General features: G+C 45.5%; 1 protein-coding gene across 1 annotated transcript in view; it reads left to right on the forward strand.

Moving 5' to 3' along the window:
- LOC147022212 (voltage-dependent T-type calcium channel subunit alpha-1H-like) overlaps window positions 1-24658 on the forward strand; it is a 481200-nt gene that overhangs the window by 390350 nt on the left and 66192 nt on the right. Inside the window, exons 19-21 of the mRNA XM_085890488.1 lie at window positions 9999-10122; window positions 10241-10309; window positions 22853-23037. Coding sequence (XP_085746614.1) covers window positions 9999-10122; window positions 10241-10309; window positions 22853-23037 — 378 coding nt within the window. The remainder of the gene's footprint in view (window positions 1-9998; window positions 10123-10240; window positions 10310-22852; window positions 23038-24658) is intronic.

Genomic DNA, 24658 nt, shown 5'->3' on the forward strand with positions numbered 1-24658 from the left:
ACCGCACGTGAGGCTCAGGGCCTCTTCTTGGTTCATGCTCGCCCCTGTCTTACTGTGGTCCAGTTCTTCTTCTTCTTCCTCGCTTGGTTCCTGCGCTCGTGGTCCTGTGAGCGGCCTGTTGGTGGGATACGCGGACGGAAGGCGCAGCAGTGCCGGCTGTGTGGTGGACCTGCGCGTCTGGACGCGGAGCGCCGGCGAGAGCTTGCCAGCCACGTGGGAGGTCCGGAACCAGGCGCGACCATGCTGATGGTCGTGCGAGCGGGACGTTGCGACTCGCCGACCACCGAGGGAGGGAAGGGGGGCAGGTAACCTGCCACGGTCTCGCCGGACCCGTTCGGTCCTCCAGGTCCCGCGTTGTAAAGGTCCGCGGACCCTGTCTGCCACTCTCGTCTTTGGGGGTGGCCATTTCTTGCTTTAGAACGAATGTTGGTGGCTTCGTGTCCTGCGAAGTAGACCTGCCGAAGTGACTGTGCATATACATTATTGCTCGTAGTCTGTGGTATTGCTTTTGTTTCTTGCTTGTGATGTGTGTGTAAATAATAAATGTCCTTGCTTGTGAAATGTATCCCGTTCGTTGCGTCCTCTATTCCCCATTGAAAATGCCATCTTGCATCACGGAATAATTAGTTGGGTTTTAAACACCCGGTCAATTAATCGGATCCGTCGAGGTCGGCGATAATACCCGCTCGGTTATCGCTGCAGAACGGAACGAACCGCTTCAGTGTTCATGCCCCAAGCCGACCTGCGGCGAGGTACGGCCCATCGGTAGGTTACCCGCGCAAGTACTTAGGTATTTCGATATTCGGTGAGTGACCCTATTTCACGCGGGTAGAATGCGGACTGGGCTGTGGTAAGGTTAAACCCCCACCCGTGACTGGTTTCTGGCGATAATTCCAGGAGGGTCTCGACTGAATTGTCCGACCGGTGGGCGACGCGGCTGCCATTAGAGGTACGAGGAATGAGTGAGGAAGCATGCAAAGTGAGAGAGGAATTATGGAAAAAAGCTTCTGAGTTACAGGAACACCAAAGCCGAGAGAGAGGATTACAAAACGAACTGAGGATGGTGAGAGAAATAAGAACGACAGCAGAGAATGAAATGTTGAGGAACCACACTGTTCAGATCGAACAGCTGGAAGCGAACGCCAGATTAAAGAATGAGGAACAAGAAAGATTAATGAAAGAAGAACGAATGAGACAGGAGAAGGAAATCAGCCAAGAAGGAGACAACGAGATTGCAGAATGAGGAACAAGATAGACAGTGGAATAGAAAACACAAAGAACAAGGAATGAAGCAGGAAGGAGAAATCAGTCGATTGAAGGAAACAACAAGATTGGAGAAGGAAGAACGAGAAGAACAGTGGAATAGAAAACAAAAAGAATATCAATTTGAAACTGAACGACAAAAGGGAAAAAATAGAGTGGAGTATGAGGAGAAAGTGAAGGAGCAAGGAATGAAGCAGGAAGGAGAAATCAGTCAATTGAAGGAGACAACGAGATTGGAGAGGAAAGAACAAGAGAGACAGTGGAATAAAAAACAAAAAGAGTATGAATTTGAGGTTGAACAACAAAAGGAAAAGGCAAGGATGGAGTACGAGGAGATGGTGAAAGAGCATCGACTGAAACAGGAAAAATAAATCAACCAATTGAAGGAAACTATGAGATTGAAGAATGAGTGACAGGGGGTGAAATAAATTAAAAAAGAAAGAAAAGAACAACTTAAACAGAAAGCAAGGTTGAGGTACGTGGAGATCGTGAAAGAACAAGGAATGAAACAAAAAGAAGGACAAGAACGACTTAAGGAGAAAGCAAGGTTGAGGAACGCAGAGATAATGAAAGAACAACGAACGAAACAGCCAAAGGAGCTCGGCCAATTGAAGGAAACTATGAGATTGAACCATAAGGAGCATGAGAGACAGTGGGGTAGAAAACAAAAAGAATATGAGTTTGAAATTAATAAACTCAAGGAGAGAGCAAAATTTTAGTCCACGGAGATGGAAAAGCTCCGCAAAGATAACGAACAGCTAGTGGGGCTCAGAGAGGAAGAACGACTCAAATGGGAAGGAAAATGGAGCCAGGAAGAATGCAAATAGTCACAGAAACGGAGACACGGGAGATAGTGGGTGGATTAAAAGGACCTAAGGACGAACACACACACAGAGGTAGCTCGGCTTAATGCGGGTGAGCTGGCAGAACGTGTTGTGACCCGGTGAAAGCAGCTGAATAGCCTCCTTCGGGAGCGGAGGGGGACGCTATTCTCCCTTGAAGCTGATCGCGACCGGGTGAGTTCGGTCGTGTCAAGCGAGTTAGAGGGGGCGAGTGCTGCGAACGGGTGCATGAGGAGCTTGGGGGGTATGGAGGCCCCGGAAATCCTTGTGGTGACACCATTCCCCATTGTGAGTGTCCCGGTGTGCGTGGTTGCGAGTGAGCCGAAATGCGTGCCTTCAGCGCACCGTGTGTGACAGAGACCCTGTGTGTGAGAGAGACCCCGTGTGTGAGTGGTGTGGTTACAAGTGTGGTTCCGGTGTGTGTGGTGTCGAAGTGTGTGCTCATAAGTGTGGTAAAATGCGTGCTTCCCAGCATATGCCATCCGTGAGTGAAGGGGTGAGTGTGACAGAAACCCCGTGTGTAAGTGAAACACCGCGTGTGTGAGTAGTATGGTGTGTGTGAGTGGAAGGGTCTGTGCGAGTGAAGCACGTTGTGTGAGAGAGACAGCGTGTGTGAGCACGCTATATGTGAGGGAGATGACGGTGGGCATGTGCGAGCACTCTGCCGCCTCTCCGAGAGCGAGTGTCATGGTGAGGTGTGTTAGTCTTGTGACACGCGGGAGTTTGAGCTTGTGGATTGAATGGAGACGACGACGGCGACAGTGGGACAAGGGCCGGGTAGCGGCCGTAGCTGTATTGAGCACCGTGTCGGGTTTGCACGGCAGCGCATGCGGGGTCCGTGCTGTGCAACGCACGAGGCCGCCGCGTGCGCGCCTGCGCGAGTGAAACCCGGTCCGGAAACGTACGCGGTAGATGTAGCCGATCCCGGACAAAAGGAAGGCTGGATATGGATTTGGACCGGATGGGTTCTCCAAGCGAGCGTGTTTGTAAAAGCTCCGACGAGCAGAGCACGTGTTCGTGTGGGGAACCCCTCGAACCGCGAGGCTTGCTTTTGAATGCTCAGGGTGACGTCATGGCTGCATGTAGGGTTGCAGTCCGGCAGGAGGGGTATCCCTGCCGGATGGTACCATCCAAGGAGGGACGAGGGGCATGAACAGCTGCCATGACATCACGGGAGTAAAAGAGCGCAGGTTGCGAGTTTCCGCACTGGTGGCGCATAGAAAAAAAAAAGCAAGCCTCGCTTCGGGTGAACAGGATTCCCGGGCAAGGGGTGGAAGACCCCCTTGGCCGGGGCACAGGAACACAACTAGTCAGGGGGATGGGTTAGCTTCGCTAGAGCAGCTCCATGGGGCAGAGATAAATCCTCATGGGGCCCGTGGAATGGATTAGGTAGAGGGATTGTAGTTGAGATTCAAGATGGAAAAGGGATTTTGAGGACATAGACAGACTTTAAGTGTGTAGAGGGGACGTAGCTTAGCTACGTAGTGTTAAAAGGAACATGCTATATTGTAAGGGATGACGAGGGAGCATGAGGTAGTTAGGGGATGCAGATAGAAGAATGGCAGAGATTAGCGATGTGTGAGAGAAGAGGAGTGAAGTGGAAGCATGTTGAGTGAGTGAGGCCAGCGGGTCTGAGTGTATGGAGTGATTGTGAAATGCATGGTGTGATGACTGATTGGGGGGAGGAGTGATTCCCTCCCAAGGGACCCCAGGGTCAGAGTAATGTGATTTAGAGGGGTAGTTAAATTGACAAAATGGAGATCGTTTTGCTGTTGGTGGGAATGTAGGCTCGATACCCATTTGGAGGGGTGCAGGAGCCCTGTTGATGGGCTGGGAGCGTGGCTGCGAACGGTGAGTATCGCTGAGTTGGTACCCCGGGCACCGGGCTAGTCGGCCGCGGTAGGCCATGGGTCCAGTGGGGGCCGGGTAGCGTAGTGGGCAGGAGTGCGCCCACATGATGCGGGGGCCCCTGGCGCCATTGGCCGCGTGGGCCGTGCATTGGGCGCGGGTACCCAGGGAAGGGGCCCGGAGCGCCAACCTGCTACGTGAGCGTTGAGGGGGAGTCGCCAGGGAGGGCACTCCACAGTTTAGGGAGCTGGTAGGCTCGGAGGCAGTGTAGTGCCCGGGGGTGCCATCGTTGGAGAATCGGCAGAGGGTAGTTCCTGCCAAGGGAGCCACGCGTCCCAGTCATGAGACCGTGTTAGGGCACGGGAGGAAAATTGGAGGGCGAGGCCCGAAATTGTGAAGCCACCAACACAGGCGATGGGAATCTTGGTTGTTAGAACCGAGAGTTTAAGCGAGAGGCGCTTGTTGAAAGCCCGGGGTAGTTTAAGGTTAATAATGGTTAGGGTAGATTAGGAAGTGTACCCCTCTGCACCATCCATCCCTTCGCTCTTGTTGTGGGCCGCTGGACCCACTTTGGGTTGAGATCGCTGAAATCTGAGGATGCCATTCTGAGGCTTAAATTGGGCCTCGACACAGGACGCTAGCTCTCCTTTATTCCCCTCCAGGAAGGGAACGTAGGGGTTGGGAGTAGGCTAGGACAGGATAGGTTATTTGAACAAGGACGATAAATGGGGTTAGGAGACGAGTTATAGAGGGGGAAGTAAAAATAAAAATAAAAACAAAAAAAATAAGTTGGGGCTAAATTTATCTTTGACAAATTAAGGGGGTGGGTCAGGACAGAGACAGACAAAGGCGATAGGTTGGGAGGGAGATAGTCGGGTAGGTCCGAACCCGCCTTCCGAGTGGCCAGCACCACCGCACTCCCTCCACCAACCTCCATTTCAAGGCAAAGGCTGGCCAACTTCATCTGCTGGCTGTTTGATACTAGGCCTGTGCCGGCCACTTCACCTGCTGGCTGTTTTTGCTGCAAGACCCGTGCCGGTCAACTTCATTTGCCGCTGTTTGCTACAGCGGCCTTGCCATGCCTTGCCTGCCTGCCTTTGCCTTGGCCCATGCCTACTGCCCTCGTCCATTTTGCCCCTTTCTGTTTTGCATTCCCCCCCCCCCTGTTCATTACCATGTGCGCCAGGATCATCGCGCAAATTGCAGTGACTACCCTGATGGCAGCTGCAACACGGGACTGCACCGGCGGCCCGTGCACCGTGTTTGTTTTCATCCAGCCATCCGTCCACCGTTCATTGCTGTGTTGCTTGAGCCAACACCATCCGCATGCCGCAGGGACTGCGCTGTAGGCAGCCGCATCACGGGACTGCATTGGCGGCTCGTGCACCGCTTGTGTTCACTGCGCTCATTTCACGGGGGAGGCCTAGGACTCCGGGTGAGCAGCCGGCCACATTCCCTGTCACCTGCATGGTTTCATGAGCCAGAGACTGCGTGTGAGCAGCCTGGCTCCCTGCTGGTGACTTTTGTTTTTCTCCACAGTCCATAGATCCTGGGCCATGGTGTAGTGTAAATTTATAAGGTTAAGGTGTAAAATGTACATGAGTTGTGCCCCCTGCATGTTTTTTTTAGCGCCAGCAATTTATTTAAGTCGTCTGTATGAGTGGGTTTGTTTAGCTAGTTACTCAGCCCGTAAATTATTTATTTTGGGGACACGAATACCATGAATGTCGCACTCAGGGATCCGAAGGTAAAATGTACTAGGGGAGAACTGCACATGATGGTACACGAAAATTCGACGACTCGGGGACGAGTCTGTAAAAAGGGGAGGGGGTAGTGTTACGGCTGTGGAAATTCGGAGAACACCAAAAAGGTTCCTTAGATCAGTTATCCCAGTAAGTGGGTGATCAGATAGCTTTCCCCACCGTTGTTTAGAGGGAATTCTTCGTGTTCACCGGCTGCGACCCTTTGAGATAGTGTTTTTCTTTCTCTATCGTTATTTTGGACCAACAGAGCACACTACCACCCCTTCCGCGTCGAAAACCGTCCGAGAACGTCAAACAAAGGCGCCAAGGAAAGAACTGCGATGACGCGCGGGTTTTATTGCCTTTTTCTCCGAGGCTGGTGTGACGAGAAGGGCGAGGCGGCTCACTCGCGATTAGTGGATACGAGGAGTGAGGCGGTCGGAGTTGAGAAACGCCCCTTTTCGAGAAGCTTCTCGAAGGAAGGTGGAGCCGAGAACGGGGCGGAGCGACGGGCGGAGCCATGCTATAAAGGGCGGACCGCACGCGAGGTTCAGGGCCTCTTCTTGGTTCATGCTTGCCCCTGTCTTACGGTGGTCCGGTTCTTCTTCTTCCTCGCTTGGTTCCTGCGCTCCTGGTCCTGTGAGCGGCCTGTTGGTGGGAGACGCGGACGGAAGGCGCAGCAGTGCCGGCTGTGTGGTGGACCTGAGCGCCCGGACGAGGAGTGCCGGAGAGAGCTTGCTGGCCATGTTGGATGCCTGGAACCAGGCGCGACCACGCTGACGGTCGTGGGAGTGGGACATCGCCACTCGCCGACCACCGGGGGGGGGCAGGTAACTTGCCATGGTCTCGTGGGACCCGTTCGGTCCTCCAGGTCCCGCGTTATAAATGTCCACGAACCCTGTCTGCCACCCTCGTCTTTGGGGGTGGCCATTTCTTGCTTTTGAACGAATGTTCGTGGCGCCGTGTCCTGTGAAGTCGACCTGCCTAAGTGACTGTGCATGTACATTATTGCTCGTAGTCGGTGGTATTGCTTTTGTTTCTTGCTTGTACATTGCATGACTGCCTTGCTTGTGATGTGTGTGCAAATAATAAATGTCCTTGCTTGTGAAATGTATCCCGTTCGTTGCGTCTTCTATTCCCCATTGAAAATGCCATCTTGCATGGCGGAATAATTAGTTGGGTTTTAAACACCCGGTAAAGAGAATCGGATCCGTTGAGGTCGGCGATAATACCCGCTCGGTTATCGCTGTAGAACGGAACGAACCGCTTAAGCGGTTCTTATCCCAAGCCGACCTGCGGCGAGGTACAGCCCCTCGGTAGGTTACCCGCGCGAGTACTTAGGTATTTTGATATTCGGCGAGTAACCCTATTTCGCTCGGGTAGAGTGCGGACTGGGCTGTGGTGAGGTTCACCCCCCACCCGTGACTGGTTTCTGGCGATAGTTCCAGGAGGGTCACGACTGAATTGTCCGAACGGTGGGCGACGCGGCTGCCATTAGAGGTACGCGGCCGCTCGCACGCCGGCGGGCGCGAATTCGTAACAATATATATATATATATATATATATATATATATATATATATATATATATATATATATATATATATATATATATATATATATATTAAAGATATTAAGGACTTTCACAAAGAGTAGGCCATTGTCTGCCAGTCGGATGAGCTGTGTAATTGTTAGTAATTGAGCAACAAGTCATTATTTGGTCATTTGTTTTCAAGATTCACAACAGATGATTGCTGGTTGGAAGCAGTGGAATGCTGAAAATATGATGACTTACCAATTCATTAACTGCATAACAAAAGTATTGAGGCTTGTATGCTTTTTTTATCATACTTGCAAATGTGATCATATTCTGGTTGAAAACCAGCACATTGATTTGTACATTCCATAAACAAACATGAGGGCAGTGGAGGCCACAATTAAGTTGTTCTACAAAAACAACACGGCTCTCTGAAGCGTCAGTGTAAATTGGCAATGGTGCCTGTCTTCAAATGATCACTGCTCAGTTTACTTTGGCAGAAATAGCTTTAATAATAATGTATGTGACCAACATTGACCAACAAAAAGATAAAATCAGATCTTCAGCCAATTTTAATGAGAGCCCATATTATCAGGCTGTCTCCACAAAACTGATCATGTTGCCAAATAGCACAATTAGTACATTACTTTCCTCCCTTCTCCTTCTTCTCGCATGTCAATCATTGAAGTCAAGACAAAATCTAGACTCATCAATGAAATGAGCAGGGCATCAACAGTTCACCATCCAATTATGATGATATGTCACCCATTGCATTCCTTGCTGTCAATTCGCTGTGTTAGAGGTATGCTTGGTCGTCATCTTCTGGAGCTCATACAACTAGCATGAAGTTTGTTCCAAACTGTTTGGGTCGAAATTTGATCGTTTATTACTCTTCACATGTCTTTCGAGAGATCTCGGGTCATTGAAAAGCAGTTCCTTCTGACAAGGGTGACAATATAATGATTTTCATGAGGGGTTATGTAACCCTTGGGTGACCTAAATGAGGTCTCTCAGTTAACTGTTCAGTCTGACAGTATCTTGTCAGGAACCGAGAAACAACATTGTGATGAACGTTGTACTTGGAAGCAACGGCAGTTTGAATCCTCTCCCCTTCACCTACCCTGATGGCACGAGACAACTCATTTGGTGTCTAATGATGCCTAGCTATTCCGACCCTAACTTGGACCACATGGACACACAATTTATGTCGGGTATTGACATGGGTCATTTACAGACATGTCCATAGATGCTGTTGGAGATGTGCTTTGCACGTAAATTTTAAGGATCGCTTTGCACATTGTAACCATACAGATTTCACGTACAAATTTCCTGATTGGATTTCTTACCTCAATAGCCATGGTTTCTATATGCATAACTCAGAAATTTCTGAACTGTGAATTCAGACTTCATTTGACGTTTTAAAAGTTGTTGCTTAATTTTTGTGTCAACAGTTTCATGCCAGCTTTGCAGTAACTTAATTGCAATGAAAACACCTGATATTTGGATCCTCAAACACCCCTTCGTGGTCACTACAATAAATCACTGGCCTCTTAATACAGTCGTATATATCCAGTCCAAAACACTTTCCTCTAACACCCATCACATCCTTTTGAGCGTTTTTTTTTCTGATTCAGACAAGCAAGTTTATTGCTTGGAAGGCAGCTGTCATCCAGTGCAGTATATTGATTTTGAAATTGTACATTTCTAATTCGTTTTTGTTTCATTTGGTGTTATCTGTACATCCTGCATTCAAAAACACATGAGAGGAAATCCCAAACATTGATGATTGGCTAATTGCAAGCGAGTTTGCAAGTTTTGTCTGTTAACACCGATTGAGTACATTCTGTGATGTCAACAAAGTATGTTACTTCAAGTATTCTCTAAAAATGCTGTCAGTGCTGAACCCATCACAAATTTCGATTACAATAGGATTCAAAAAAACAATTTTTCTTTGGAATTTATACAAAGTGTCTGCAAACTGTCTCCTAAGACGAACGCTTTACAATACCTAATCCGAGGGGACATCAAGCCGACTAGCTCATTGGGAACACTTTCAGGTGTATAAGACCCCATGTTCCTTTTGTTGTTGTTTACTGGTTTCAAGGGTCATGGAGGAGCTGTTATATGTAGACACAGACATAAGAAAACATCAGACTTGACTTTGGACAACAGCCTAACTGCGACCTTAGGGGAAGTGACATAACTTCATGGTGCACTCTGGGGATAGGGATGCCACCTAGGGGTGTTGGCTTAATCTCCATAGTCAGCATGACAACGAAGGAGAAATCTCTCTCCAACGACCCACCATCATCCCCACTCTGTGCCCTAACATCTAAGTACTGAACATCAAGTGAGCAAGGAGCACATACCATTACTCAAGTTTTTGCGATCACTCAGACAGGGTCAGAATCAAACGGCCGACCTCCCAGATTCAGAGCGAACACTCCAGCTGGCCAATCACAAAATCAGTGTCTGGCCACTCGTTTATTTCAAATTATTGGGCCGCTTTGTGCTGGTAATGTGACCACATTTTAATTGCTGATCAATATAACACTGTGATGGAGTAGTTACCCCTCTGTGGTTGCTTCTCAGTTATGAAATGCTCCTGAAATATGGTGGGTACTCTGAACCATCTCACTGGATTGTAATCGAAGTGCTTTGTGCTCAGTTGGAAATGTTAAATTTTGTGAAAGTAAATATGACTTTCAGATGATTGAGAATTGCAATGTGTTAACCAATAACTTGTCTGTTATTTGTCGATGGTCAGGATCAGACTTCAGTGCCGGAAGATAATTGCCCACAAGGTGTTTGATCACATCGTGCTTCTCTTCATTTTCCTCAATTGCATAACAATTGCCCTGGAGAGACCTGATATTGAAGTCAATAGCCTAGTGAGTCATTATTTCAGTTTCTTGAGTGTTTCATCATCTAAATCTTCATTGGGGTCATCATGGCATGGCTTCATTTTGAGATAGTTTTTAACGTGATGTTTTAATGAATGCTTTTCAGGAGCGCATGTTTCTTATCATTTCCAACTACATCTTCACTGCAGTGTTTGTGGCTGAGATGGCAATCAAGGTAAGCCTTGATGGCAATCAAGGGGGAGGGGGGAGACACGAATTATCGATGTAAATGTGTATTGTGTTGCGCCGCCTCCAGGTAGGGGACGGTATTACAAGCTTCCACCATTTACTGTAAATATTCCTCACCCCACGTTTTCCAGTTCATTGAGGCGTTTTGAATTGTAAGCAGTTGGTATGTTTTTGCTTCGTGCACATAACCCAGGTTATTATTATTATTATTATTATTATTATTATTATTATTTTGCATGTGCAGAGCTGTCAGTTGCCTATACACCACCCAAATAAAGGTATACGTCAGAAGAACCTGTTGCATGCTTGGAACAAGATCGCCGGTAGGGTGGGTAATCTGCTCGTAGTTCTAAAAGACATTACTTGGAAGAAGCAGACAAAATGAAACACAACATAATTTATTTATGTGACTTCAATCGATTTGCACATTTTTATCCCAATGTGTTGGTCTCCACATAGCTTAGTTTTAATGTATGTATGTATGTATGTATGTATGCATGCAGACATAACTGTGAGTTGCAACATGTGCCAGTCTTAGACACAAACAATGGTTAGCATTTACAGTCACCGAATCACCGAGCGGCTTGATTGGCCTGATTGAATGCAATGGGTAGAAACTCGTTCTCCTCCCACTCTCTCCCCCCCCCCCAAAAAAAAACAACAACAACAACAACAACTAACCAATCGCAGATTGGCAAGAAAACATGGAACTAAGTGTGTTTTCTCTATGAGATGGCAGAAACACAAATAGCATCCCCACATTTCATCTGAACAATTTAATGATTTGAATGGTGGCAACAATAGGAAAAATGGGAACCACACATATATTTAATAATGTACTATTTATAAGACAAGAAGCACAAATCGTGATGGCAGCCTCGACAGAGGACGATTAAGAAACACACCTCATGAATACATCGAACTTCCCTGCCGTTGTGACCAGATCCATACAAACAGAGAGAATTTGGATAATGACGGAGGCATGAAAAGAAACAAATTAATAGCCAGAAACACGGAATGAAAAAGTGGGAACAATGATCCTGTTGTTAATAATAAAACGAGCAACCCCTCCATCCATCCATTGGGACCATACTCTGTGCAGAGCGTTGGTGTTGCCGAAGCAGTCCCCTTGACTATTGGCCACAATCCTGGACGGGTCGCCCCTCCGACACAGGGTACCAGCAAGCTGGCACTCATTTTGCTGACCTCGGAAGGATGACAGGCAGATTCAACCCCACCTGGAATTAATTCAACAGCCAAGTGGGATTTGAACTCAAAATCCTAGGACCCCAAGCCCACCACCCTAACCATTTAGCCAACACCAGGCATAGCAGCCCCTCCCCACTACCGTATTGCTTAGTTGGTCGACAGCCCGTTAAAACACACCTGCCACTGAACTGTGTTGTGACCCGTCAGCTTTTCACAGCTGGATTCTAACTTATGCAGCCTCTCATTACCTTTGTGAAGTGTGTATTGAACTTGAGGGGCACAGCACAATTCCATAATGCAAAATGTACCGAAAGGCATTATGGAATTGTGCTGTGCCCCTCAAGTTCAACACACACTTCACTCCAGTTTTCACTCCCGCTCTCTATCTCTTTTTGGCACCCGCTGCCTGGGACTCAGGCTGGTCACGCCTCACCCGTATTCCCCTTTGCGTGGTTCTCGCTCACCGAGAACCATAGGGGTACAGTTTAACCTACAGGGCAGCGCTGACGCATGGGGAGTAATAATAAAACAAAAGCAATAAATAGGGCAGAGGTAGGGAGATGGGGAAACCTGATCTGTGAAACAAATGCAGCCGCTAAGTGACTCATTAACGCCTTCATTAATATGTTGTACACATATCCATGCTGAAGACAGCAAAGGAGCCAGAAAGATCATTCAATTCATTCCTTTCCACAAGGAGTGGACTGATAATTTTCCAATCAAAAGGCTTCTATAGCTAGTTACCCTGACTATCACTGCACTTTGCAGTGCAGCAGCTGACACTGCTATACGAAGTGGGTAGATCTGTGTTTTTCACAGACCGCCACTGTGCCTGATCGATGCTCATTCAATCTTCATAGCTTCTCCTGGCCTGCAATTTAGAGATCTTATTTACTGTTTAATGGGTTCCTAAACATAGTGGATGTGTGGCAGGTGCCTTTTGTTAGTCAGGACCTTAGCAGCAAGTACTGGTGTCGCATTGGTCACCATTTCAGTCCAAGGGGTGTTAGTTGAATATATTCCCTCAGGCCACCATGCCAGCACATCTCACTGTGGTTAATAGACTCTATACAGTGAGTGTCCTACTCATAAGGTTATGATATGACCATATATTATAGCACTGTGGGGTAGGATGTATGTATTGGTATGACCATGGATTCTGGTCCTGTAGGCTATGGGATGTATGTGTTTGTTTGACTATCTGCTTTGGCCTTCAGACTAAAGTGCATGTGTACTGTGCATTCGTTTGGGAAGCTTTGCTGGACTGTGCACTTTGGCCAAAGGTCTGAAGTCCAGGTCCTTAGTTCTGTTAAATTCTCATTTTTTTTAACCTTTTTTTCTTTAAAAGGTGATCTCATAAGAGCAAACAATGCATTCTGCCTCCGTGTGTAAGGGTACGTGTTTTGTCGGACAATGAGTTTTGGCTTCCAGGCCAAAGTGCATATGTGCACTAGATTGACAAGCTTTGTTTGATTGTGTACTTGGATCTTAGGGCCAAAGTATACCTCCTTAGCTCTGTTATAATACTTAATGTTTTACACTTTTATATGAAAAAGGCTCCTTTTAACAGAGTTCTCCAAACGTTTGTGGTCTGACCATGCATTCTGCCCCTTTAGGATAGGATATATGTTTTTGTCTGAACATGAACTTTGGCTTTCGGGCCAAAATGCCTTCATAAATAGGGGTACAGTTTAATATTTTTACCAGCTTTTTTGAATGTGTACTTTTGTCTTTAGGCCAAAGTTCACGTCTTTGGCTTTGATATAATATTTAATTTCTTTTTCACCTTTTTTCCAAAAAAAGTCGCCTCTCAACAGAGGTGATAGCCAATGTTCCCCAAACAGAAAATGTTTACAGTATATGACCAATGAGCATACATTTTGGCATGGTAGACAAAGATGTCTATGCTTTTGCATGACCATGAGCTTTGGCCTCAGTCACGATTCATGTATATTAGTTTGACAAGCTTTGTTTGACTGTATACTTTGGTCTTGCTGCTGAAGTACACATGCTTTACTTTGTTAAAATGTTTTTTCTCCTTTTCTATCGAAATGCCATGTTTTGACAGACAAAGCCCATAAAGCTACTCATTAAACCCCTTAATTAATGTTTCCCCACATACATGCACTGATGCATGGAGCCAGAAATGCAGCCATGGATTGATTTCCACAGGGGATGACCAGACAATTTGTCAGCAAAAGTCTTATAATGCTTATATCAGCTGACTAAAGCTGTGGTGAGCAATGTCGCAGCTGACACTGCTTTATGCAATGGGTGGTTCATTGTTTTTTTTACAGACCGCATCTAAACCAGAATACAAAATTAATTTTCCATTAATCCATCCATTGGGTCCATGCTCTGTGCAGAGAATTGCTGCTGACGAAGCAGTCTCCTTGGCTATTGGGTACAATCCTGGACGGATCGTCACTCCGACAGTATACCAGCATGCTGGCACTCATTTTGCCGACCTCAGAAGGATGACAGGCAGAGTCAACCCCACCTGGTATAAATTCAACAGCTGAGGGCGATGTGAACTCTGGATCCTCGGATTCCAAGCCTGCCACCTGAACCATTTAGCCAACACCAGGAATAATTTTGTTGTGCGCATGTATAAAAATGACGGCCCAAAGTGCAGCTATAAAAGAGGAAGCGTATGTGGCTGTTGGTTTCATTTGATGATTCCATTGTCTGAGTGAGTTTATTTGACTATCCTTCTGGTGGAAAAATCACTGAGATTTTCCAAGATTGATACATATGTTCCATTGATCAGACGATCATCTAAACAATTCCAAATCAGCAGAGAGGTATCCATCTGCTACATGCCTATCATGAGGATAGGGGTACTGTGTGACACAATATAGTCATCTGAAAATGATGAGAGGGTTTCCAAAGTATTAGAGATGTCACTTACGGAGATGATGAGCAAGACTAGGCCCTTGAGTCACTCCAACCTCCACTGGGTGAGGACATGAGAGGGTTCCATTGAGAGCATCACATTGACTTTGTGAGTGGAGGAAATCAGGAAGTCAAATATGAGAGTGGCAGGCAGCAAATCACAGGCAGCAAATTTGACAAGCAGTGCAGGATGCCAGACTGTATCAAATGCCATAGGTGTGTGCAGGATGATGATCCTGACCTCGTGCTTGAGATTTCTGGCCTCCAACCATTGTTGAGAGAGGAGATACAGCATATATAGAATTGAGTGATTGGGGCAGAATCCAAACTGATTGTCACGGATCAGGCTGTTTCCAAACAGGAAAGACTTTACATTGGCAGCAATGATAGATGCTGTGACATTGCTTATAAATGGAAGCAAGCATATTAGCCTATTGTGGGGAGGACCTGTTTTTCAACTTTCGCAGTGGCGTTGATAGATTATCAGGCAGATGGGAGGTGTTCAAAGGAAGGCAGGCTGAAGCGAGCAGACGAGGAGAAGCAAGAGCAGCACAACAAGATTTGAGGACACTGATGCCATCTGATGAAATTTGAAGACAGTTGAAAAATCGCATTTTTCCACGATGAAAAATTCAGGCTGAAAATAACTTTTTATACCTTCTCAGGTGTGAAAGGTGGAGTTCAAAAGGCAGTGGGTATGAGGTGGTAAAGTAGGAAGGGAGTGGGATGGGTTGGGTGCCCAATATTTGGAGCCAAACACTGAGTTGAGACATTCTGTCTCATCTCGAGCACAGTCTGAAGTTTGGCCAAATGAGTTGAGTGAAGGGGTAGAGAGGTACCATGTATTAGAAATAGACTTGAGTAGGTACCACCAAGATTATGAGGGAGGAGAAAGGTTAAAGAGTTTGGTCTTCATATTAGGAAGATGATGTTTTCTGTCCTACCTAATGATGAACACACTTGTTGGAACCCACACAGAGTGGGCTAAAGTTACCATCAATTAGGTTAGCCTTTAATGTTGAGAACACAAACTGCTTGAATGCAGTGTACAGTTGTGAGAGGATGGATAGAATAGCTGCAGACAGATGCAATTAACCAGCACATGAGAGTGAGTAAGCTTTTACGAAGATATTCCCAAGCGGATTCAATATCAAACAGAACAAGTGAAATCCTTCAATACAGCACGTGTGGTGAAGCAAATGAGTACACTAATGTTAAAATATGCAATTTATGCTTTTTCAGTTGAAAAACAATTAAAAAGCATACTTAATATTTGAAATGTAAAAATCTTGTTATTATTGTGATAAGCACCTTTATATATAACAGAAGGAATGAAATCGTTCGATACAGCGTGGCAGGGGACCGCAAAAGAATGATAGCATAAGAACTTAGCTTTCAGCATTCGGCGATCGGCGCGAAATGCAATGGTGGGCGGAAGTGACGTCTTTCGTTCGTTCGTACATGAGGGGGGAGCGTTTCTTCGTTTTTTTTTTCCGTCAAGCAATAAATTAAATGGTTTTCACATATATAACACATGAGTTTCACAAATTTCCATTGAAATACTCGGGTATTTCCATCAATTGTCGCCATTTCCGTCGAGGTTACCCACTGCATCTACCAGACGGCCGTCATTGGCTGTCTTGAGGCACGTGGGGGGGGGGGAGGGGGACGGGGGGACACCGGACCCACCGGAGATGTGGTAGACGACGCCGGGGACATTTCAAACTCGGTGCAATTGTATACAGCGCACACGCTGTAATTAAAGATGTGATTTCAGCCCAATCATTTTGGGAGAGAGCAGATTGCAGTCACTGACAGTGGGCCTGGCAAGGACTGCAATCTGATTTAAAGGGAGGATAATCGAGAATGGGTAAAGGAAGGAGTGATGGAGAAAAATGAGTGAGGTGAGTTTTGTTAAACAAAAATGGATTTTTATTTTTAGAACTTTTCAGTCAAATATAAATGGATGATAATGATTAACTGGATGATAAAGGAGGAGAAAAGAAAGGGAGAGGGAAATAGAAAGTGGAAGGCTTTTGACTCAAAAGCAGATTGCCGAGCCGAGGCATAAAAAACACACAAACTCAAAATGTATAAAAACAAGACCAATTAAGAAGAGACAACAACGTGGGAACAGATTAACAATATTATTGACTTCGCAGGGAACAAGTGACAGCAGTTAGACAAGACAGATTCATTTGCAGTAAACATAGTTTTTGGAGAGCATCCTACTGAGCTGAAAAAACTGGGTGCATTCACGACAAAAAAAAACAAAAACCAGAAGCCTGTTATTTTTGCATGTTGTTAGGATTGTTTCCTGTTTGTCTTTTTTTTTGCTTATTGGAATTCATGGTGATATGTTGCAAAAAAAGGTTGCCTTTTTAGTTTGTTGTTTTAACCCTTTGAATGCTAGTGGCCATTTTACCAGCCGCTATTCAAACCTCCATATACCTGAGTGGCCGGATTTTTCTCCGTGGAGTCCAGGGTGGGGGAGCTGAAAGTCCGAGGAGCTCAGGACTCAAAGGGTTAAAGCATCTGTGTCTTTCTTTCCAATCTCACTTTTGTTTTGATAAATGAACTTCAAATGCCTTATTTGCTAATGGCATTCACCTTTGTACATACTGCAAGCGTTAAAACTGCGTTTATCACAATTTGAACTGTGAACCGCTTGTTTTAGGAAGTGTGAATGGAACAAAAGGAAAAGCCTCACAATAATATAATATACATTCATATACAAAACATTACTGTATTACAAATAATCAGGGAAAGTAAGGGAAAAAAGTTTTCCAAGGCTTTTGACTCAAAAGTCGACAAAATCAAACTTTTTTTCTCTCAAAGATGTAAGCACACTTTTCTAGCCCAGTTTTGCAAACTGATTCTAAATCTGTTTTTGATTTTCTTTGAGTACATCTAGTTATTGAAATATGACTGGTGTTAACTTTAGCACAGTTTAGGTAATAATCACACATTAGGCGAGTTAACGTTACAAGTTTATTCGTCTTTCAGTATAATTCCCATAAACCTTAAACACAAACCATACACTTGGTTAAATTTTTACACTACTGTGCACACTTACGAAAAAAAAAAATGTCTAACAACTGAGAAACATTGTGAGTACGATCTTCTTTTGTAAACTTTGGCCAGATTGTCGCACTGCAACATCCAGCAGTTGTCAGCCAGCATACTTTCATTCCAGAAACCTTAGTAGCGATTTTCCAGTGCCTGAATGTCTTGATGGAAGCATTCCCTCATCTCGTCACTCACCGTGCCAAGGTTTTCTGGAAAGAAATCAAGATGCAAATGTAAAAAAATTGGAATTTCGAGGACATGCAACAGCCCATTTTTACCCACACCGAAGGAGAGAGTATTGAATTTGGGTCCGTTTGCTTATCTGTATACATGTCTGTCAGTTTGTTTGTCCACACAGAACTTTAGCGTTTTTCTCCGCAACCGCTTGTCGGATTGAGACGAAATTTTCAACATTGGAGCAACTACTCATGCACAATGTCATACTGATAATTATGACATCATAGGTAATGTGGTGTGGCAGCCAAGTTGGAAAACGGAAAAACTTTGGACCTCTGTATTTCTGAAACCACATCAAGAAAAAAATTGAAACATAGCACACGGCAAGTACTCCTCATGCGAAATATGGGTGATTTTTTTTTAGCTTACCTGAAACATAGTTCTGGGGAGCTCTATAGATGGCGTGTCCATCCGTCTGTCCACAAATACTTTCAACTTCTCTAAAATCACAAATACGATTTTGATGAAACTTTACCACAAAGTTCATCACCATGTTTATACCAAAGTTTGTTCATGGCATTAAAAAAAAGTCAGGCATGTAGGGGTTTGCCCCCAAAATCAGTATTTGCTTTCTTCTTAGAAACTACACATGCCATTCTGATGAAACTTGACGACAACCTTCTTTACCCATGATGTACTAAAGTTTGTTCATGGCATCAAAAAAATCAGGGTCTGACGGGGTCTACGGAGGGAGTTTATGGAAGGGTCCCCCCCCCCACCCCACCCGCAAGAGATATTTATTTTCTTCTCAGAAAAGTTTGCCACTGACAAACCAGACATAATATGCCAAACAGAAACTCGTCCTTCAAGACGTCTCTGACTCCCTTTTATCGCTCTCTGGTTACTCCCTCCTCCGGTATGACAGACCTGAGCCTCGTCCTGGTGGAGGAGTTGCTCTCTTCATCAAAAACTCTATTCCTCACTCTCCATGCACTGCTCTCACTCCCCCACACCCCCAGGAATACCTCTGGCTACAGCTTCCCCTCCACTCCCACCTCTTGTTTATATTGTTAGGAATTTGGAAAACGATCACACTCAACATTCATGTCCTTGAGCTCAGTTATCTCGGTAAGTACGTGTTCTATAGATAGCTCGCCTTCCATTGTTTAATTGGTCAATCTATGTAAATGTGCTGTGATTTATTTTAATAGTTAGGGTTCAATCAGAACAACTACAAAGAAGAACGACCCTCCTCTGCAAAGAAGAAGAAGAAGAAGAAGAAAAACCCTCCCGTCCCGAGATTCAACAGCGTAAACAGGAATGACGGTTGGGGCGGGTCTGGCAGAAAGGAAGGTAAACAGCCCCCACCCGCGGTTGCGGGGGGTGGCGCACGAGGTCGAATGAGTCACGCCGGAAGTGAGGTGTGGCTGAGAGGGATAAGAAGGGGACCCTCTGCTCTGCTGGTTGGTTCTTCAGGTGGCTGTTGTTCTGCTTCGTGGCCTCATCTTGGTTCGGCTCTGCTGGGGGTTGTTCTGGTGCTGGTTCAGTTTTTGCTCTGCTTCGTGGTCTGGTTTGGCTGGCTCTTCTTGGTTCGTGGAGCTCTTCGTGGTCTCTGCCTGGTTCCTGACTTGGTGCGACTCCTTGGCCTCATCTTGGTTGATGGTTCTTCGGGGAAGCAACGCATCTTCGGGAAGGATCGGCGCCTCGTCTCACCAGCACGTGTTCCGGTGCGCGAGGGGATCCACCGGAGCTCGGAAAGGATCGTGGCTCGTGGTGGTTGGAACCAGCTCGCCCTCGCTGGTGCCTGGTCCGAACAGCTGGAAGACCACACGAGGTGGAAAGGTCCCAGATTGGTCCTGGGCTTCAGCTCATCTGTCCCTCCGAGCTGAAGTCCATATTAAAGGCATCAGCCACCATTTCTTGGGTGTGTGTGTGCGTATGTGTGTCCATGGGCCCGTCTAACAAGTAGAAAACTGTTAAGTGCTTTGTGTGCTGTATATGATTGCATTGCATTTCTTATATTCAGTATCGCTCTGCTTTATGTGCTCCCCTCATTGCCCCATTGCAGTATAAATAAACCCCAATTGTTAAATATTCTCAGCTCATCCGCATTCCTTCTTTCATTGACTGAGCATGTCGTGTGTGAGGGATTAGTTGGCCATTGCCGTGGTTGCAGGATAATTCGGTCAGACGGTTCTCGGTGATTAAAACCGCTCGGGATCGCACACGGAACGAGCTCGCCAAGCCGCTCGGTTTCGTACGAGTTCCGTCGAGGGTGAAATTCCCCGGTAGTTGGACCATGTGGGTACTTAGGTAAATTGAAGTTGGCAATCGACCCTACCCCACGTGGTCTACCCATTGGCGGATTTCGGTCTAAAAGGGACCCGTCTTCTCCAGACTTTTCCGGAAAAGTACGATCTGAATTCCGGGCGATCGGTCAAGTTGACTTGCGGCTCCGTCTAGCGGTCACGCTCATGGCGGACATCCCGGCCCCGTAACAATATGTGTGTTGTACCGTCCACCAAACAGTGATGATTCCATTTACACCTCACTATCAAAAACATGGACCCAACTTTCATCCTCTCATCCGAACTCTCACTTCCTCATATGTGGTGACTTCAATTGTCATCATGCCAGTTGGCTGAGTGTGGGTACCTCTCTCGCCTGTCATGGAACTTCAGCAAAAGAATTCAGCGACTCATTCGGACTGACTCAATCAGTTAACTTCCCAACACGGATCTCAAAAAACGGTACTCCATCTCTTCTGGATCTGATTTTGACAAATTTCCCTGAAAATATCTGCTGTTCTTCCTCCGCTCTAATCGGTTCATCTGAGCACATGCTGGTCCAAGTAGACACCTATCTCTGGCTGGTATCAGAGAACCGCCTCAGTGCCATCGAGTCTGGCATTTCACTCAAGCTGACTGGCAGGGTCTTCAATCAGCCATCAAACTTCTCGACTGGTTGGTTTCCCATCGCCACTTTCTCCGATATCAACTCATCCTGGGAAGTCTTTCAAAGAAACTTGCTCTCCCTCATGCACAGATTTATCCCCTCTCGTCTTCAGATGTCCTACCCTTCGTTCCGCCCATGGTTCACTGAAGCTTGTGGCGAGGCAGTTGTGCTGAAACAACTTGCCTTTGCCTCATGGAAAGCAAACCCAACTGAGGGTAATCTCAGTTCCTTCCATAAAGCTCGGAACAAGTGTGTATCTACCCTCAGGAGAGCCCGAAAATAACATCTTTCTAAGCTCAAGTCTGAACTCTCAAACCTCTCTCCCTCCTCCAAATCCTGGTGGTGTCTAATCAAATCTGTTTCTGGTGTATGTTCCCCCTCCATCCCCTCCCTTGCCTCAAATGGCTGCACTACTGATACCGAACGTGAAAAGGCTGAATGCCTAAACCCCGTGTTTGTATCTAAATCTTGTGTCCGAAACCCATTACTTTCTTTACCCACCTTACCCAGTCGCACCCAGCTGTCCCTGGACTGTGTGTCCTTTTCTCCTGACAAGGTGGACAGCTTACTGTCAAACCTCGACTCAGATTCTGCAACCAGTCCAGACGGCATCAGCCCACGTGTCCGAAAAGCCTGCTCCTCTGCCCTTGATCACCCTCTCTCTGTTCTATTCACCCTCTCATTTGCCATCTGCTTGGAAATCAGCAAGCATTACTGCCCTGCATAAAAAAGGTGCAAAAACCGATCCCTGCAACAACAGACCAATCAGCCTACTCCCAACCATCACAAGGTTATGGAATCGATCATCACTTCAGACATTAAATCCTTCCTCTTCTCCAATGGCTTGATTTCCGATCATCAATTTGGTTTCAGACCAGGTCACTCTACCCTGGATATGCTGCTTCTGCTCTCCCAACAATGGATGGAGGTCCTCAATGACAGACAGGAAATCAGAGCCATATTCCTCGATCTGTTGCAATTGATGCGTGCTTTTGCCACGGTCTGGCACCCTGCCCTACTCACCAAACTCTCTTCCAATTGTATCCAAGGCCATCTCCACTCATGGCTCACAGACTTCCTCTCCTGTCACAGCCAACTTGTGGCCCTAAATGGAGTTCTTTCATCCCCTCTTCCTGTCCAGGATGGAGTTCCTCAAGGTAGCGTTGTGGGCCCTGTTCTTTTTTCAGTTTTTCATCAATGATCTCTCCGACTCTCTGGAAAATCCTCTTTATCTTTTTGCTGATGACTCCACCCTCTGCCGTACCATCTGTCATTCCTCAGACTGGCAAGCAGCAGCTTGTTCGCTTTCTGCAGATCTGGATAAAATCACAAACTGGTCCAAAACATGGAACATGTCTTTTAATCCTGATAAATCTCACTCTCACTATGTCTCTCTGAAAGGACCATTTGGAATCCATTTGATTTGAATTGAATTTATCTTAATCCCATCATAAATTCAATTGAATGAATAATAATAAATGTCATGGGTCAGGGTGAGGTGTCCAATCAAAGTGAGGTTGCATCCATGCGGGATATCTTGGTACCTGGTCATCACTGCCATCAGTTATAAAGTGGCAGTTCTAATTATGTCTCTTATTCATTTCGTAACTCACCGATACACAAACACTACACAAAATACACCAAACAAAACTACATACACCACACAAAACAAGTCCTAGCGAGGTCTGCAATCTCTGATTGCTCTTTTTCTTGTTTGATATGCATCAAGGAGTTTCTGGACTCCATCTTTGTGTGCAGAGACTTGTGGCTACCCACCGATTAAATTTGAAAGGTTATTACCTTAATTATAATTAAGACAATAATCTTTCAAATTTGATCCGTCTCATCATGAAAACTAGACGTGCTGGAGGAAAACCAAAATCATATTTGGAATCGGCATCCCAAGAAATATCTATCCCACCTATAATTATATGTGGTGAAAATGACTTGCTGGCCAGTGGAATAGGAGAAAGAGAATTACTTTGTACAAACTACGACCGAACTAATTCCTGCTTGTACTCAAACGCATATATATCTTTTTTTAACATTATTATAAAGAAACTAAAACGAATACAATATTATTATCTCGCCTGTTTGGCATTCCTATATGAACACATTGGTCACGAGGCTGAATTCTGAGCTTAAAATTGTGCATGCTGTGTCAATTTTTCCATTGTCTACTAATGTCTTTGCCTTTTTAAGATAATTTCTCCTGTTCACACAGGTAATTGCTCTGGAGTTCATATCAGGAGAGGGAGCATACCTGCGCAGCAACTGGAACATCGTGGATGGTACGCTCGTCTTCGTCTCTCTTGTGGACATCGTGGTGTCAATGGCTTCTCACAGTGGTGCCCGGATCCTTGGGATCTTGCGGGTTCTACGTCTCTTACGCACCCTGAGGCCTCTTCGGTTCGTCTTGTTTCATTTTCATTTTTTTTACACCTATTCATTTGCTCAAAGTAATGCTCATGCAAATCTTATTTATTCTTCTATCAATATCGATGAAGTCACATCAAGAGAAAGAGAGCTTTTTTAAGTTAATGGGATGATTCAATAAGCCAATGAGGAGATTCATATTCAGTGTGAAATTGACATAGTGTGTTTACTAAATGGCTCGCCCGCATATGTTTTTGATAATTTATGAAGCGTGGAAATATCCTGCTGCGATGGAGTCTAAATTACTACATAAAAAAAGGTGGCACTGCCAAAAATCCATCTCATGGAATAAATAAAGACAACTGATCCTGAAACTCCTGGCAAGGGTGCGTTTTTATTATGAATCAATAATATGGTACAATTATTGAAAATTTGTAAAACTATTTTTTAAATCTATGTTTAGTAACATACAGTAGAATCTACATAATAAGTATATGTGCCTATTTTTCGATTTAGTGTAACACATACTGAATGCGCTTATTTTCCGTATGCACTCATTCATATGTATTCAAAAATCCATGACCTCTGCTTATAATGGTAAATGGTCTTCAGATTGGCTGCATCGACGTCAGTTTTTACATCATTGCAATTTTAATTGTCCGTACCTCAGAAACAAACACTAAATACACTTTCAGTCCTTGAGCATGTATCTGTTTAAACTGCGCAATCAGTTCGTTTTCCATGTCCAGGTGAAAGGCCCGTCTTCTGCTCCCGATCTTCGTTGAACTTTTCTCACTCTGAATCAGTTATTTCCTCATTCTTCACTCGTGTTAAGTCCGAATTTATTACACATCTATTACTCGTTATGATCGACGCTTCACTGGCATGTCAATTTTGATCGTGATGAAAAACGTTGTTTTACGACCCTTTATGATAAAGGGTCGTAAAACACCCTTTTACGACCCTTGATGAACAACATTGTTTTGAACGTACAACTCTTGTAAGTACCAGTAACAGACGTGTGAGAAATTCGGACTTAAAGGTTATGTACCAATGCCAATAAAACAAGAAATACAGTTGTGTTTGAGTTGATATTATTTCCAGGTTTAAAAACCTTACTTTGACGTTTTTATATGAACTTATTTTTAATGGAGAAATCAAATAGGGAGGCCTGTGTGCGCTTATTAGGCCTAAGTCACATTTGCTCTACGGCCAGGATACGGCGGCCATACGCCCTCTGAATTGACAGAAACGTACGGCGGCCGCAGAGTTTCTGCGGTGGCCTCAGGGTGGCCCTATGCCGTTTGGCGATATTTTACAGGCCGTAGGGGTCTCCGTGGAATTATAGCGTGGAGTTATAACTTTTTTCATTTCTACGTTCACCGTAGCAATTCGACAAGCCGAAAAAAAAACTGGTAAAAAAAATAATAAAAAAAGAACCCACTCGTTACCGTCCGTCTGGCCGCACGTTCACCTTAGGGCTCCCCGGCAGTCGCATTGCGGGCACCTTGAGTCTGCCTTGAAAATTCTATGGCCGCCGCAGGAACGCCCTAAGGTCACCGTGCGACATCAAATCAAAGACTGTATGGCACCCCCACGTTTTCTGTCTCCACAATTTATAAACACGCCGTGCGGCTACCCGAAAAATAAAAAC

Source organism: Eptatretus burgeri, chromosome 8 (assembly GCF_056783735.1).
Source record: "Eptatretus burgeri isolate ZD-2024b chromosome 8, Ebu_testis_v1, whole genome shotgun sequence".
Lineage (NCBI taxonomy): Eukaryota > Metazoa > Chordata > Myxini > Myxiniformes > Myxinidae > Eptatretus > Eptatretus burgeri.